Source organism: Cyclopterus lumpus, chromosome 22 (genome assembly GCF_009769545.1).
Source record: "Cyclopterus lumpus isolate fCycLum1 chromosome 22, fCycLum1.pri, whole genome shotgun sequence".
NCBI lineage: Eukaryota > Metazoa > Chordata > Actinopteri > Perciformes > Cyclopteridae > Cyclopterus > Cyclopterus lumpus.
This window is the reverse complement of record NC_046987.1, coordinates 1011312-1027583: the sequence shown is the minus strand read 5'-3', so window position 1 is coordinate 1027583 and position 16272 is coordinate 1011312. Positions and strand designations below refer to the sequence as shown.

The 16272-nt window shown below is 42.6% G+C and overlaps 1 protein-coding gene across 1 annotated transcript in view; it reads left to right on the top strand.

Moving 5' to 3' along the window:
- Positions 1 to 16272, top strand: part of atp10d (ATPase phospholipid transporting 10D) — a 46825-nt gene extending 30553 nt beyond the window's left edge. The window contains exons 11-23 of the mRNA XM_034563359.1: positions 799 to 990; positions 1460 to 2150; positions 2241 to 2347; positions 4417 to 4543; positions 4634 to 4818; positions 6825 to 7116; positions 9488 to 9564; positions 11087 to 11212; positions 11634 to 11834; positions 12943 to 13023; positions 13277 to 13381; positions 13538 to 13725; positions 15544 to 16272. Of these exons, the coding sequence (XP_034419250.1) occupies positions 799 to 990; positions 1460 to 2150; positions 2241 to 2347; positions 4417 to 4543; positions 4634 to 4818; positions 6825 to 7116; positions 9488 to 9564; positions 11087 to 11212; positions 11634 to 11834; positions 12943 to 13023; positions 13277 to 13381; positions 13538 to 13725; positions 15544 to 15739 (2568 nt within the window). The 3' untranslated portion in view covers positions 15740 to 16272. The remainder of the gene's footprint in view (positions 1 to 798; positions 991 to 1459; positions 2151 to 2240; positions 2348 to 4416; positions 4544 to 4633; positions 4819 to 6824; positions 7117 to 9487; positions 9565 to 11086; positions 11213 to 11633; positions 11835 to 12942; positions 13024 to 13276; positions 13382 to 13537; positions 13726 to 15543) is intronic.

The window sequence follows — 16272 nt, the reverse complement described above, 5'->3', positions numbered from 1 at the left end:
TTGACCAATATTGGGATTGCTATTCAGTATGCAATGAGTTCCCTATTTTCGGTATATTGAGCATGCAGCCATAACTGGCCACCATCTGCAGCATGATGGGAGATTATCCGTGGAGAGACACAGAGGTGCACACTCATTCACGAATGATGAACAATGATCTTGGTAACTGAAAGCCTTGCTGTAAACATGTTGTTCACCGCTCTGTGGTGAGACTGTTTTGTCTCCCTGTAAAGTTGATGCTGACTTAGTTACTTCACCCAGCTGTTTCCTACACCCACATGCACACAGGAAAGCAGTTTGCCAGAAGCAATCAGATATCGCAATTCAACAATTTGTCTACATGCACTATGGTAACCTGTTAATGTAGGATACATGCAGCAGATCAGAAATGAGATTTCTCCCATAACCCTAATCTAAATGCATTAACATGATTAGATCAGATTAGAAAACTTTATTAATCCCCAGTGTGGAAACTCACTTGCGACCAAAATCTCATACAGACAACAGTGCATTACAAAGAATAAATAACACCAGAAAATGCCATATGAAACCTGATTGACATCAGAAAGATGCTCAATCTAAAAACTCAATCTAAAAAACAAATTTAAAGGTGTTCCTTAAAAAGTGCTGCTGGAACGAAAGACCTTCCGAGTGGTTCAGTAGAAGGAGCCTCTGAGTCCATTAACACAGTGTAATGGATGGCTTTTGGTTTTCAACGTGGCCCTTCTTAATAACGTGTGTGTGAACTCTGCTCTCCTTCATGATGAATAAGCGCCTGTTGCTTCTCTGTCTGTTCAGACGAAGGAGGTGGTACCAGACCCTGAGCTGGTGAGGAAGTTAAATTGGTTTTGCTCTCCCGTGCTGGCTCTGAGTGACGGCTCCTCTGGAACTCCATCCAGCTTGGAGCTCACCTGCATCACTGACTTCTTCCTTGCTCTGGCCATCTGTAACAGCGTGGTGGTGTCCTCACCCAACCAGCCTCGACATGCGGTGAATAGACCAATATGTGAAGGATGTCACGTCAACGACTTAAAATATATATGTATGTGTATGTATGTATGTACATATATATATTTGTGTGTGTATGTATATACACACATTTATACATACATACATACATACATACATACATACATACATACATACATATACATACACACACACACATATAAATATATATATATATATACATGTGTGTGTATATATAAATAAACAGCTTGTTGTGCGAGCCTCAGCTAATAAATGTTGCTAAACGTTTCATTGCCAAACTACAAGTTGTGTGTACTGTGTATGGCTGCGTGTACCGAACTGCGACCTTCTGTGATGGTTCGGTACAAATACAAAAACTGGCCCTAGTCAGGGTCTATTTAAAAAGTATTTAAACTAAAAAGCAGTTCAGCTCAGGAGTTTCCTTGCAGAAGCTGATCCTGTGTTCTCTTTGCATTTCTCTGCACTGCAGGTGCCTGAGACACAAACGCCTCTCAAGTCCCTGGAGGAAATCAAGTTAATTTTCCAGCGCCTCAGCTTCTCTCCTTTCTCAGCGCTCTCCAGCCTGTCCACACTTCAGACCAAGGGCAGCCCTCACAGCTTCACCAGCAGGCTGTTTTCCCGGGGTAAGACCGGCTCCTTCACCTTCTACACACCCACTAACGGCACCACAGACGGGTCAGAACCAGGCCAAGAATGCAACCAGGGAACCTCCAACCTGAGGAGTGAAGTGGACTTGTCCTCCAGAGTGGAAGGAGGAGATGCTGGACAGACGGAGGACAGACAGACAGAATATGATATCATGGGTGCAAGGACAAACCCTGAGGAGGCCAGGCAGGATGTCGAGGACCTGACCAGAGAAGTGGATTGTGAGAGTGACACTGATGATGACCTGCTGTATGAGGCGGAGAGTCCAGACGAGGCGGCTCTGGTTCATGCAGCCCATGCGTACTGCTGCACCCTGAGGGGACGTTCTGCAGAGAGCCTGCTGGTGGATTTTCCAGGAATCGGATCACTGGCTGTCCAGCTACTCCACATCCTTCCCTTTGACTCCAACAGGAAAAAGATGTCAGTGGTGGTCCGCCACCCGCTCACAGGGCAGGTGGTGGTTTATACTAAGGGAGCGGACTCGGTCATCATGGACCTGACTGAGACACCTAAAGGTAATTAACAGAAGGAATATGACTCAGTTTGAAACATAATAATATTAATAGCATTGTTTGTCTGTATCACTGTCATTCTGTTTTGTTCAGGTTCAAAGCAGGCTCAGGAGATCTACAGCCATATCAGAGAACAAACCCAAAACCATTTAGACAGCTATGCCAGAGAAGGCCTCCGCACACTCTGCATCGCTAAAAAGGTAACGCTTCAGGTCGGTGAATAGCTTTGAACGGTGTTATGGAGCTCTGTGGCTCAGACATGGTCGTCTTCTAATCAGCGCTTCACTCCTGAGGGCTATGCCATCAGTGTAGGAATGGATGTGATGTGAGTTAGAATTAGAATGCATGGGTGTCACTAAATGTTAAATGGACCTATACTTGTAAAGTGCTTTTCTAGTCTTCCGACCACTCAAAGCTCTTTCACACTACTTGTCATCACTCACCCATTCATACACTGATGGGAGGAGCTATGCCACCTGCCCAAGGACACATGGACATGGGCTAGGGGAGCCAAGGATCAAACACCGATCCTCTGATTGAAGGACTTTGCGTGGTCAAAAGAAATTAATGGAACTATGCTAATACAAGTCCATTTACCAATGACCAGATTTTCCAAAAAGCACATTTTCCTACACTTTTTCACGACACATTATTTAACTCCAAGTCTGTCTTTTAAGTGCAAAGCTGAGGGAGGGGGTTGAGCCTCTAAAACCAAAACAATGGTCAGTCAATAGCATTTCTAAAGTGCATCAGGGTGTGTGCAGCTCTGTGCTGACGCCCGACTTTATAATTTGTGACTAATGCATAATTAGTTGATTGAGGCTTGTTGCACAGTGTTGTTGTCTGTACCTATGCATATGTATTGTGTGGATATGGTTATAGACTTATCTTAAGCCTATTGCAAACTCCAAACATCGTTCAATTGTCCCAGACTACACAACTAATACAAAGATTTCTCCAGTTGGAAAATGTCTGACTAGATAATATGAATAGTATGAAGATTTAAAATGTCTACATCATCTGTTTTCATGGATGAATTTACTGTGTCACAATAAAAATACAAAGATATTGTAGCTGTTTCTTAGAGATATGTTCCGTATTGTGCCAGGTTCACAAACATTAAACACACAAACTAAATACTCAGTCACACTTTAACTCACTTCAGAAAAATGTCCAACAATAGCTCAAACGGAGACTGCACAGAAAGACAAAAAACTCAGTTCAAAAACCAAAACACTTAAACACCTCTTAATCTCTGGACCATTTCCACTGTTGGAACGGTTTGTCCAGGCAGAAGTGTCCATGGATTGTGCCGATGGTTTCATGGATACCGACTGTGCATCTGTTAAGCAGGCTATCTGGAGGACTTTGGCTAGTCATGGCTAGAAAAGATCTGTCTTGTGTAGAAAGAGTTTATTTGTGTTAGCGAGAGTTTGTGTTAATTTATTTGTGTTTATGGCCTATGTTAGGCAGACAGCCTTTCACTTGAGGAGTCTTGTAACTCTGTATGAAATGTTTACATTTCAATAGATTATGTAATTTGCTTTAGATTAATGTTCTAGTAACGTAATCAAGTCATGAATCAAGTTGAAGGTTAAGGTTATTTTTATTATCTCAAAGTTATAATGAGGAACTTTCATTTTATGTTTATGTTAGCGGTCCTTGTGGACAAAAGCAATAATGTTTCCGGCAACCAGATTCTATTTAGAAAGCCGCATTTTACTGCAGCAGGTTCTGACAGTGGTTCTGGTTCTGTCTGTGCCTCCCTGGCATCCAGCAGGCTGTGCAATACGGACTGGGCCTCCAGCAGCGGGGTGTTATGGGGCGTTCTACTCGTTGCGAATGTTTCGCGCGAGTAGATCCCATGCATAGTCAATGCACAGATGCGAATGGTTGCGAATTTCGCCGGAGTTGCGATATATATTTCAACTTTGGAGAAACTTCCGCAACTCGCCAAGTTGCGAAAGCCAATCAGCATTGAGATGCTCCGCCCGCCTGGCTGCTGCTGCTCTGGTAGCGCTGGAAGCGGAAGTTATCGAGACGGAGTCGGTGAAACTCCCCGAGCTGTGTGAGCCTACGGGTGATGTTATGAACCCAGACACCAGGGCGTTAGATGTTCCGACGTTTATGGGATGTCCACAACAAGTATAAAGCAGAACTAGTGGTTATTTCTTCTGTGGTGGATGGCGGAAATTATAACTGTTTTTACAGTTTAGGGGGGCGTATTTGTATAATTGTTTGTTTGTGTGTGTGTGTGTGTCTGGAGCAGGTCCTGGAAGAAGAGGAGTATGAGGTGTGGTTAAAGGGACAGCTGCTGGCAGAGAGCAGCATAGAGAACAGAGAGGAGCTGCTGCTGGAGGCAGCTCAGAGACTGGAGAACAACCTCACCCTGCTGGGTAGGTGCATCCGACACATGACCACTTCCCTATCAGAGCTTGGAGCAGCAGTACTTAAGGAACTTTGTCTCTATCTTTGTGTGGTTACAGGCACCACGGGGATCGTGGACAGACTGCAGGAGGAGGTCCCAGACACCATCGAAGCTCTTCAGAGGGCTGGGATCAAAGTCTGGATCCTCACTGGAGACAAAAAAGAGACAGCCATCAACATCGCCTATGCCTGCAAACTCCTTTGTCCCAACGACCAACTGCTGACAGCCAACTGTGGAAGCAAGGTCAGCGGCTGAGGGATTGTGGCCCTGTTATATGGGAATATTCTGAAAGGTTGACATGTTTATGTCCGGCCGTTTGGTCTTGCATTACCTTTTTACCTCTCTTCCACTCAGCTTGTTGATCCAGATCTGCGGCTAGTGTGCATTTATTGTCATCTCCTGTCCTCATTCTACAAGTACTAAACACTCGACTAGACGCCTTTTGACATGATCAGTTTACAGCAGGTGTGTTTCTAAGCTCAGACCATCTGGGGCTGAGGTCAGTGTGTGTGTGCAGGCTGTTCTGCCTGGAACAATATGACTACATTACTACTGCCAAAATTTCATTTTCATTTCATTTCATTTCCCTGCATTGTATGAGCACTGCAAACATTCCATTTCATTTTAAATGTAATGTTTTATGGTAAGGTTAAGGCAATTGCTCTGGACAAAATGGACATCTGCAGAGCAGCTGAGAATTCTCAAACCTATGGCACCAGTGATTAGTATTTTTTTTTACATTGCTATTTAACTTTTTGTGGTCTTTTGTATTATATATCAAAATGAACAGCGTTACAGCGTCACAACACATTCAATGAATATGTTCATGAATAATTAGTAGGCATGGACCATGATCCAGGAGGCAGGAGCCAGGACCAGCTTCAGACAGCCAGGTCCAATGGACCCTATGAGGCGAGAGGGTACAAAGACCCCGGGGAAGAAGTAGAGTTACTAAGGTGAAATGGAGAGACGTAAAGGAGAGAGAGAAGAGAGGAGAGAGGAGCTCAATGTATCCTAAAATGTGGGGAAATATGGTACAACAAGCTCCTTAAGATATGATGGTGCATCACCAATCAAGGCTTTGTAGGTGAGGAGAAGAATTTTAAATGTGATTCTTGATTTTACAGGGAGCCAGTGCAGAGCAGCTAATTTTCTTAGTTGTTGTGAGTACACGAGCTGCAGCATTCTGAATCAACTGGAGAGACTTAAGAGACTTATTAGAGCAGCCTGATTATAAGGAGTTGCAGTAATCTAGTCTGGAAGTAACACACGCGTGAACCAGCTTTTCTGCATCTTTTGCCTGATTTTTTAAATGTTACGTAGATGAAAAAATGCAGTCCTTGAAATTTGCTTAATGTGGGAGTTAATCTAGTCTGGAAGTAACAAACATTGTTGAAGACAATTGGTCTAGGTTAATGGGAGAAAACACATCCAAATATACACCAGGGCATACAGCCGTTTCCAAGGCCACTCCTCTTGATGACAGATCGGTAGTAGTTAAGGGCAAGAGAGCATCAATCTTGCCTCTAATAGTTAAAATCTTTTCATTGAAGAAGTTCATGAAGTCATTACTACTGAGGTCTATAGGAATACACGGCTCCACAGAGCTGTGACTCTCTGTCAACCTGGCAACAGTGCTAAAGAGAACCCTGGGGTTGTTCTTATTTTTCTCTATTACTGATGAGTAATAGGCTGCGCTGGCATTACGGAGAGCCTTTTTATATGTTTTAAGGCTGTCTCGCCAAACTAAGCGTGATTCTTCCAGATTGGTGGAACACCATATGCGTTCAAGCTTTCGTGAAGTTTGCTTTAGTTTGCGGGTCTGAGGGTTATACCAGTGAGCAAACCTCCTTTGCCCCACCAGCTATCAAGTCTAGTGTAATTCTCAGTGAGCCTGTAGCACTATCGACAAGATGATCAATCTGGGACGGACTAAAGTTAGCACAGGAGTCCTCTGTCACATTGAGACGTGGTATTGAATCAAATGCAGAAGGAATCACTTCTTTAAATTTAGCTCCATCACTGTCAGTTAGACAACTGGTGTAGAAACTTTTGTCTAACGGTGTACACTCCGGTTGTACAAAATGTGAAGCTAGAAAAGAAGTCAGGGGGTCTCATGCTCTAGAAGCTAAATTTGTCACAATCTCCTTAGTAGTCGTTGCCAAATCCTTTTCCAAAATATACAACAAGAGTTATCCCTGGAAAGTAAATGTACACAACAGTAATTACGGAGTTCTTTCACACATCAGGATGCATGTGCAGCTTTGCTCGAGGAGCTCAAACTGAAAGTGCAGCGTGGTGGAGACCGTGAGACTGCAGCAGGGGATCCTGAAGAATCCTCCTCGGGGAGAATGGAAGGCTTTATCCTGGTTCTGGACGGACGGACTCTGGACTGGGCCCTGCAGGAGGAGCAGAGGAGTGACTTCCTGGAGCTGAGCCAGAGATGCAAGGCAGTCATCTGCTGCAGGTCCACTCCGCTGCAGAAGAGCAAGGTGGTCCAGCTGATCCGGGACCAGCTTGGTGTCATGACCCTGGCTGTGGGTAAGGACTTGGCCTGTGTACATGTGTCCCTTAAGGAAGAATTCATTCAAAGAATTTGCAGGTCCTGAATTCCCACATCCAGTGCAGCAGAGTAACATTGTCATGGCGTTTGGTACAGTTGTCAGGAATGTGAGCCTGGTACGGATGACGTTTACAAAGGTTCTGATAGCCATTTATATTGTTTCAGTTCCAGTGTTGAGTTGATAGTCTGGGGTGGCCTTTTAAACAAGCATGTTCCCACTCATTTTCTCTAATGACTACACTTAAGACTCGCTGCTTGGAGAGATCTAAAAGTAAAGTGTCCTTTGATTTGCACTGCAGTGGAACACAAACTACTGACGGCTTTGAAAACCCATCAAACTTAGAATGATGCTCTCTATAGTTGACATGGGTGGCTCCTCTGAGAACTGGGCTTGTTATGTCCTGAAGCTCCTTTACTTGCTATTTAAAGATGTGATTTGCAAGGATGGCATATCTACGAATCAGCTGAGTTTTAAGTGAATATATATATACATATTTATTTATATTTATATATATATATATATATATATATATATATATATATATATATACACAGGACTGTCTCAGAAAATTAGAATATTGTGATAAAGTTCTTTATTTTCTGTAATGCAATTAAAAAAACAAAAATGTCATGCATTCTGGATTCATTACAAATCAACTGAAATATTGCAAGCCTTTTATTCTTTTAATATTGCTGATTATGGCTTACAGCTTAAGAAAACTCAAATATCCTATCTCTAAATATTAGAATATCATGAAAAAGTATACTAGTAGGGTATTCAACTAATCACTTGAATTGTCTAATTTACTCGAAACACCTGCACGGGTTTCCTGAGCCTTGAAAAACACTCAGCTTGGTTCAGTAAACAAAATCACAAGTATGGGGAAGACTGCTGATCTGACTGCTGTCCAGAGGACCATCATTGACACCCTCCATCAGGAGGGTAAGACACAAAAAGAAATTTCTCAAAGAGCAAGCTGTTCACAGAGTGCAGTGTCAAAGCACATCCACAAAAAGTCTGTTGGAAGGGGGAAATGTGGCAGGAAACGCTGCACAACCAAGAGAGATGACCGCAGCCTTAACAGCATTGTGAAGAAGAGTCGCTTCCAGAATTTGGGGGAGCTTCAAAGACAGTGGACTGAAGCTGGAGTCCAGGTATCAAAAGCCACTGTTCACAGACGTGTCCGGGAAATGGGCTACAATAGCCGTATTCCCATGGTCAAGCCACTTCTGAACTCAAGACAACGGAAGAAGCGTCTGACTTGGGCTATGGAAAAGAAGCACCGGACAGTTGCAGAGTGGTCCAAAGTCCTCTTTTCAGACGAAAGCAAGTGTTGTATTTCATTTGGAAGTCAAGGCGCCAGAGTCTGGAGAAAGGCTGGAGAGGAGCAAAATCCAAGTTGCTTGAAATCCAGTGTGAAGTTCCCACAGTCAGTGATGGTTTGGGGAGCCATGTCAGCTGCTGGTGTTGGTCCACTGTGTTTCATCAAGTCCAGAGTAAATGCAGCTGTGTACCAAGAGATTTTAGAGCACTACATGCTTCCGTCTGCTGAAAAGCTCTATGGAGATGAGGATTTCATTTTCCAGCATGATCTGGCACCTGCCCACAGTGCCAGAACCACCAGTAACTGGTGTACTGACCATGGCATTACTGTCCTCGATTGGCCTGCCAATTCCCCTGACCTGAACCCCATAGAGAATGTATTGGGGTATTGTGAAGAGGAAGCTGAAAGACACCAGACCCAACAATGCAAATGAGCTAAAGGCCGCTATTGAAGCATCCTGGGCATCCATAACACCTCAGCAATGCCACAGGCTGATTGCCTCCATGACACGCCGCATTGATGCAGTAATCCGTGCAAAAGGATTCCCAACCAAGTACTGAGTGCATTAATGGACATTTTCAAATGTTTGATTTTGTTTTGCTGTTATAAATCTTTTTTTTTTACTTGGTCTGAGGAAATATTCTAATATTTAGAGATAGGATATTTGAGTTTTCTTAAGCTGTAAGCCATAATCAGCAATATTAAAAGAATAAAAGGCTTGCAATATTTCAGTTGATTTGTAATGAATCCAGAATGCATGACATTTTTTTTTTTTAATTGCATTACAGAAAATAAAGAACTTTATCACAATATTCTAATTTTCTGAGACAGTCCTGTATATGTATGTATATATATATATATATATGTGTATATATATATATATATATATATATATATATATATATATTTATATTGTTGAACAATATATAATACTGGCTGTGGGGGTGGGCAATGAAGATAAAACCTTCTATTATGTGATACGCTTTGTACACACTTAAATAGGGAGTTGTTTCTGTTCATTCAGGTGATGGAGCCAATGATGTGAGCATGATCCAGGTGGCTGATGTGGGCGTTGGGATATCTGGTCAGGAGGGCATGCAGGTAATGTACATCTATCCTGAAAACACCTACTAAAACCACATCAGCCTGTATACATTTTCAATTAAATTCAGTTTATTTTGTATAGCCCAATATCACAAATTACAAATTTGCCACAGAGGGCTTTACAATCTGTACACATACGACATCCCTGTCCCAGGACCTCACATCGAATCAGGAAAAACTCCCCAAAAATAACCTTTCACAGGGAAAAAAGGGAAGAAACCTTCAGGAGAGCAACAGAGGAGGATCCCTCTCCCCAGATGGACAGATGCAATACATGTCATGTGGACAGAATGAACAGCATTACAGTGTTACATAAACATATTACATGAATATGACAATGTATGAATGGGCCTTTACAATCCATGAAACAGAAGGAGGTAGAGAGGAGGGGGGGCGGGGCGATCAGCAGGGCCAACGCGGGAGGCCGGCTCACCAGGCATCAGACACCTCCAGGTCCAATGGACCCTATGAGACGTGAAGTCACAACGACTCCGGGGAGGAAGCAGAGTTAATAAGGTGCAATGGAGAGATGTAAATTCATCCATAAGGAGAGAGAGAATATGAGATAGGTGCTCAGTGTATCCTAAAACATCCCCCAGCAGCCTATAAGCCTATAGCAGCATATCTAGGGGCTGGACCAGGGCAAACCTGATTCAGCCCTAACTATAAGGGCTATTAAAGAGGAAAGTCTTAAGTCTATTCTTAAATGAGGTGACTGTGTCTGCCTCCCGGACTGAAAGTGGAAGCTGGTTCCATAAAAGAGGAGCTTGTTAACTGAAGGCTCTTGCTCCCATCCTAATTTTTAGGACTCTAGGAACCACAAGTAGCCCCGCATTTAGTGAGCGCAGCTCTCTAGTGGGGCAATATGGTACTACAAGCTCCTTAATAATACCAATCAAGGCTTTGTAGAGACTAATTTTAAATGTGATTCTTGATTTTACAGGGAGCCAGTGCAGAGCAGCTAATACAGGAGTAATGTGATCTCTTTTCTTAGTTTTTGTGAGTACACGAGCTGCAGCATTCTGGGTCAACTGGAGGGATTTAAGAGACTTATTAGAGCAGCCTGATAATAAGGAGTTGCAGTAATCTAGTCTGGAAGTAACACACGCGTGAACCAGCTTTTCTGCATCTTTTGCCTGATTTTTGAAATGTTACGTAGATGAAAAAATGCAGTCCTTGAGATTTGCTTAACGTGGGAGTTAAAGGACAAGTCTCGGTCAAAGATAACGTTGAGATTCTTTACAGTGGTGTTGGATGCTAGGGCAATGCCATCTACAGAATCTACATCACCAGATAATTGATCTCTGAGGTGTTCAGGTCCGACTAAAATAACTTCAGTTTTGTCTGAGTTTAACATCAGGAAGTTGCAGGTCATCCATGTTTTTATGTCTTTAAGACATGCTTCAAGTTTAGCAAGCTGGCTTTTCCTTTTTAACGACTAGAAACACTTTCTTTTCCTTTTTTTAATGACTAGAAACACTTGTATGTGATACTCATGTCCCTGTGTGCCGTTCCCCAGGCTGTGATGTCCAGTGACTTTGCTATCTCCAGGTTTAAACACCTCCGGAAATTGCTGCTTGTCCATGGCCACTGGTGTTACTCTCGTCTTGCAAACATGATCTTCTATTTTATCTACAAGAATGTGGTAAGATTTCTGTACTGACACTACTTAGTTTGTGAGTGTATGATTTATGTTTCTGGTTAGGTCTGTGGCTTTGATTCCCACATTAGAAAAACACAGCTAAAACTACTTGATCTAATGCTCAAAAATGCTTACTACAGACAAGACAAGGCTAATTAACCATAATAACTCAATAACAGTATATTCATACTTATGTGTGTCCTCAACTATACCATGTTAACTGCAATCAGCAACTGATAGTTTACATTATTTTTTAGATTTAAACAAATAAAAATCAGATTCCTTTCAAGCAAAGCTTTGTAACGGAGTTAGCTACTTGGTAGCCCCTTGTTGGCACAAGCACTACAGAATACAATGAAGATGAAAAGAAACAAAACATTGGAGATGTTAAGAGAATCCTCACTCCTGTCTGTCTGTGGTGCAGATGTATGTGAATCTGCTGTTCTGGTATCAGTTCTTCTGTGGTTTCTCTGGGAGCGTCATGACCAATGCCTGGGTGCTCATCCTCTTCAACCTGATCTTCACCTCCATTCCTCCACTCATCTATGGCGTCCTGGAACGAGACATTCCTGCACACACTCTGATGGAGCTGCCTGAGCTCTACCAGGCGGTGCAGACCTCCAAGGTGACTTCATGCACAGAAGACGTCACACACAAACCTGCAATCACAGTGCCTATTGTTCGTGTTTCGTGTTTATTGTTTATTCATTTATTTTATCATGTCAAACATTTCCTACAATATTCCAGTATTGCTAAGAAATGCAGAAGCTACTGAAATAGGACCACAAGGAGCAAAAGCTCTACTCTAAGACCCAGGATGATATCAATACAAATGGCATCCGGTCCCACCAGGTTATCGGCTTCTCAGAAACAACCAGTTTACTAAAGAACACTTAATTACCGCATGTGTAATAACTAGGATAATCATCAATCAGTTAGCCACATTATATCATTAAATTTAGGTCAGATGACAATGTTGGTCTCTTTAAATCAGTATCGGTAAACTTCCTCAAACAGGTTCCTCCATTCAGGACCTCCTCTAACTGGACTTGTTAAGATACTGAATGTTTGCTGCTCATATGTTGACAGATATTACTGTATGATCCAATGAATTAAGTGATAACTAATGTATTATTTGACCTCATGACGATGTAGCGTTTCTTGCAGGATTGTTACATTGCTAAAGGTGGCAGTAGATTGTACTATAACAGACTAAAATACTGGGACTCCACCAGGTCTTCAGGCAAAACTAACATGTCAAAAGGGCCATGGATAGCATATTTGCACAAAATCAATCAAAACATGGTTATGTCATAGTCTACTGATTAAACACAAAAATAGAAAAGATAAAAAGATACACTGTCATAAATTTGAATGGTTGCAAAAAGTAAAATGCATCAATCATTTCACAATAATTCTAATAGGAATTCAATAACCTTTTGTTTTATTTTCATGTGTGAACAAGAAAAGAAACATAATAATAATAATACATTTAGTTTACATAGCGCTTTTTAAGATATTTAAAGACACTTTACATGTTACATTATACACCGTAGACACAGCTACGGCGAGCAACGCAGGGTTAAGTGTCTTGCTCAAGGACACATCGACTAGGGCGGGGATTGAACTGCCAATGCTAACCCCCTGCTTGAAAGACGGACATGCTAACCACTGACCCAGACCTCAACATGGACCTGTATTAAGAAGCACTAAGTGGACCTTTGTCTCTGCAGGTCTCTGTTCCCTACATGTTTTGGATCACAGTCCTGGATGCGTTTTACCAAAGCCTCATCTGCTTCTTCGTGCCTTACTTTGTAAGTAGACTGTCAAACCCTTCAGTTCTGTCACATCATTCCTACATCGCTGTATTTATTCCATTGCTGTAAATATGAGTGGTGACCTGCTCGTCTAGCTGCATGTGTGCTTTACTACTGTTGTGTACTGTTTTTGTTTTATCTTACTAACTTTCTACCTGACTGCCTCACATGTCCTATCACATAGTTGTAAATGCTGCTCATACAGTCCTGGTCCCACCCCAATGGAACTCTGTTGTGATGTGTGTCTCAGGCTTTCGCAGGATCCAGCGTTAGTGAGCTGTCCTTCGGCTCTCCCATCAACGCCTCAGCTCTTCTCATCATCCTGCTGCACCAAGTCATCGAGAGTCACACTCTGGTCAGACACACTCATACTATACAGTAGCAGTGGTTCTCATAGAATTCAAACTAGAGTTGATCCCCATTGTTTGTGATTGGAGTCCAGACAGGAAGTGACATCAGGACTGCATCTCCAGTTGTGTTGTGAAATTAACAAAACCTCTGTGTTTTGCAGACGTGGATTCATGTGCTGGTGTTGGTGCTCAGTGGTGGGTTCTACTTCGGCTTTGTGCTGCTCTTCAGTTTGTTCTGTGTGACCTGCAGCCCCCCCACCAACCCTGTGGGGGTGGAAACCCTGGAGATGTCCCAGCCTCTTTTCTACATTGTATGTGCTCTCACTACTGTAACAGCTCTGTTACCCAGGTACACACGCACACACACACACACACACACTTTTAAACACTTTAAATACTGTAAATGCTGTAAATGCACACAAGATGGGCCCAATTTCAGTGCCGCCTCGTTTGAAGTTTGCACTTCAAGACTGAATGTCACAATATAATCTTATATTATATGTATGACAAAGTGCAGTGTGCTGGTCCCATGTTCATTCTGCAGGTGAGTGGTTCTCATCAGCGGGTGCTACAGAGCCAGTAGATAGTTAAAAACCAACTAATAGAAAATAAAATAGCTGGCAGGGATTTAACACAAAGTCAAAAACGCCTTCCTGAATAAAAAGGTTTTCAGGCCGGTCTTAAAGAGTCCAGGGTCTGTGTTGCCCTCACGTGCTCAGGGAGACTATTCCATAAGCAAAAGGCCGGTCGCCCATGGGGCGGAGCTTGGTGTTGGGGACCCGGAGGACCGAGCTGTTTGTGGAGGATGTGGGTGGAGGTTTGAGGAGTTATTGTAGGTACAGAGGTGCATTTCCATTTATGCATTTATGGGTGAGTAGTAGGACTTTGTAGTCAATCCGTAATGAGACCGGGAGCCAGTGGAGTGAGTGGAGAATGGGTATTATGTGCTCATATTTCCGGACTCTCAGTGAAGAGTTAATTACAGTAGTCCAGTCTAGAGGAGATAAAGGCGTGGACAAGCTTCTCTGCATCTGGCAGGGTTAAAGAGGAGCGGAGTTTGGAGATGTTTTTGAGATGATAAAAGGAGGTTTTGTTTGGATTGTTAATCCATTCATTCATATCACCCTCCTGCCTCACACATAAACAACACACATCTCAAGTTCAGATTTAAATGCACCACCTACAACTTCTAGTGCCTGTGGGGACTGTGGGTCAGTGGTTAGGAGGTCCGTCTTTCAAACAGGGGGTTGGCGGTTCAATCAATGCCCTAGTCGATGTGTCATTGAGCAAGACACTTAACCCTGAATTGTTCCCTGTAGCTGTTCTACAGTGTATTAATGTAACATGATTGTAAGTCGCTTTGGATAAAAGCGTCAGCGAAATGTAATGTAATTTAAAGTGGTGTGTACTGTCAGATTAATGACTGATTCTTACCAATATTGTCGTTGACAGCTGTTAATAGAATGTCCTTTATTCTCAGTCAGTTAAACACATGTAGTCCTCTTCTAGAAGCAGATGTGCAGAGCATATTCAGTTTTTAATTGACTCCGCCTACACAAGACTTACACATTGATAATTGGATCTCAAATGATCAATAACTTTGAAGTGGAGCCCGTCCTCAGGATGCTGAACTACATCAATGATTTTGGAAAATCTCCAAACCCACAATCACAAGGATGTATGTCTTCACTGAATGAGGTTTTCTCCCTTCAAATAGCATTTATCTGCAAGAAACAGCTAGCTAATGGCTATTGCCAGCACTCCGTACAAAAAGATCATGTGACCATGTGTTTCTGCTCTTTTTGTCATCATATATCTGTGGCAGGATAAACAAATGGATGACAAGCACAACATGTTGACATGTGGTTCATCAACATATTATAATTATGATTAATCTGGTGCCAGTTTTTTTTAAGTGAAATATCACAACTGAACTCAACGCAAACTCTGATTTGATCAAACTATCAGACTTCATTGTATTTGTTGTTAGTCAAGTTCTTTCATCCTGTCATGGAGACGAGCCTGAAAAGGGTCCACTTGTTAGTCGAGTGAGAGGAAGAAGGCTGTTTCTCTGTTGGGTGTTAACTGTGCCACCGCCCTGAGTTCATCATGTTCTGATCCGTGTGAAGCCACATACTCACACTGTCCTGTGTGTTCTCCTCTGCAGGCTGTTGTTTCGAGCTCTGTACCACACCTTACACCCCTCTGCTGTTCTAAAATCAGCTCGGATGGATAAAGTGGATTCAGAGAAGTACTGCAGGAAAATGCAGCACTGGAACCTGAGCCAGTCCAGAGGCAACAGGCTGCCACTCTGTGCCGACAACCCGGGCCTGGAGCCCAGCACAGCCTCAGTGGTGTCCTGACGTCCCTTTACACACACACACACACACACACACACACATGCGTGCACTCAGGCAGGCAATGTAAGAAGAAAGTTCATCAGAAAGACTACTGATATGGACATGCTGGTGCAGAATAGATTTTCTTGTGCAATAAAAGGCGATGTATGGATGTACCCTTTCTGTGGCACTGCTCCATTCCTCAGCTATGCATACATTCTGCTCACAGATGCTTGTTTACGACATGTCAACAGCCAAAGATGTTTTGAGAAACTAACAATGAAAGATGGATGTTCTACTCAGTGAATGAATAGTGAGCATTTGTTAAATATCTTACCAAGCATTTATGGGAGCAGAATCTGTGAAACATGTAGAGAACATTTTTACAATTTAGCTGTATGTATCATTTGCACATCAAGAAATCAGGAATGAGACCTCTATTGGCCTTCAGTTTGTACTACAGTTAACATTGTGAGCTAGCAGACTGATGGATTATCAAGGTTATGTTCACACTGCAGGGGAAAGAGACCAATTAAAATCATATTTCATAGATCATG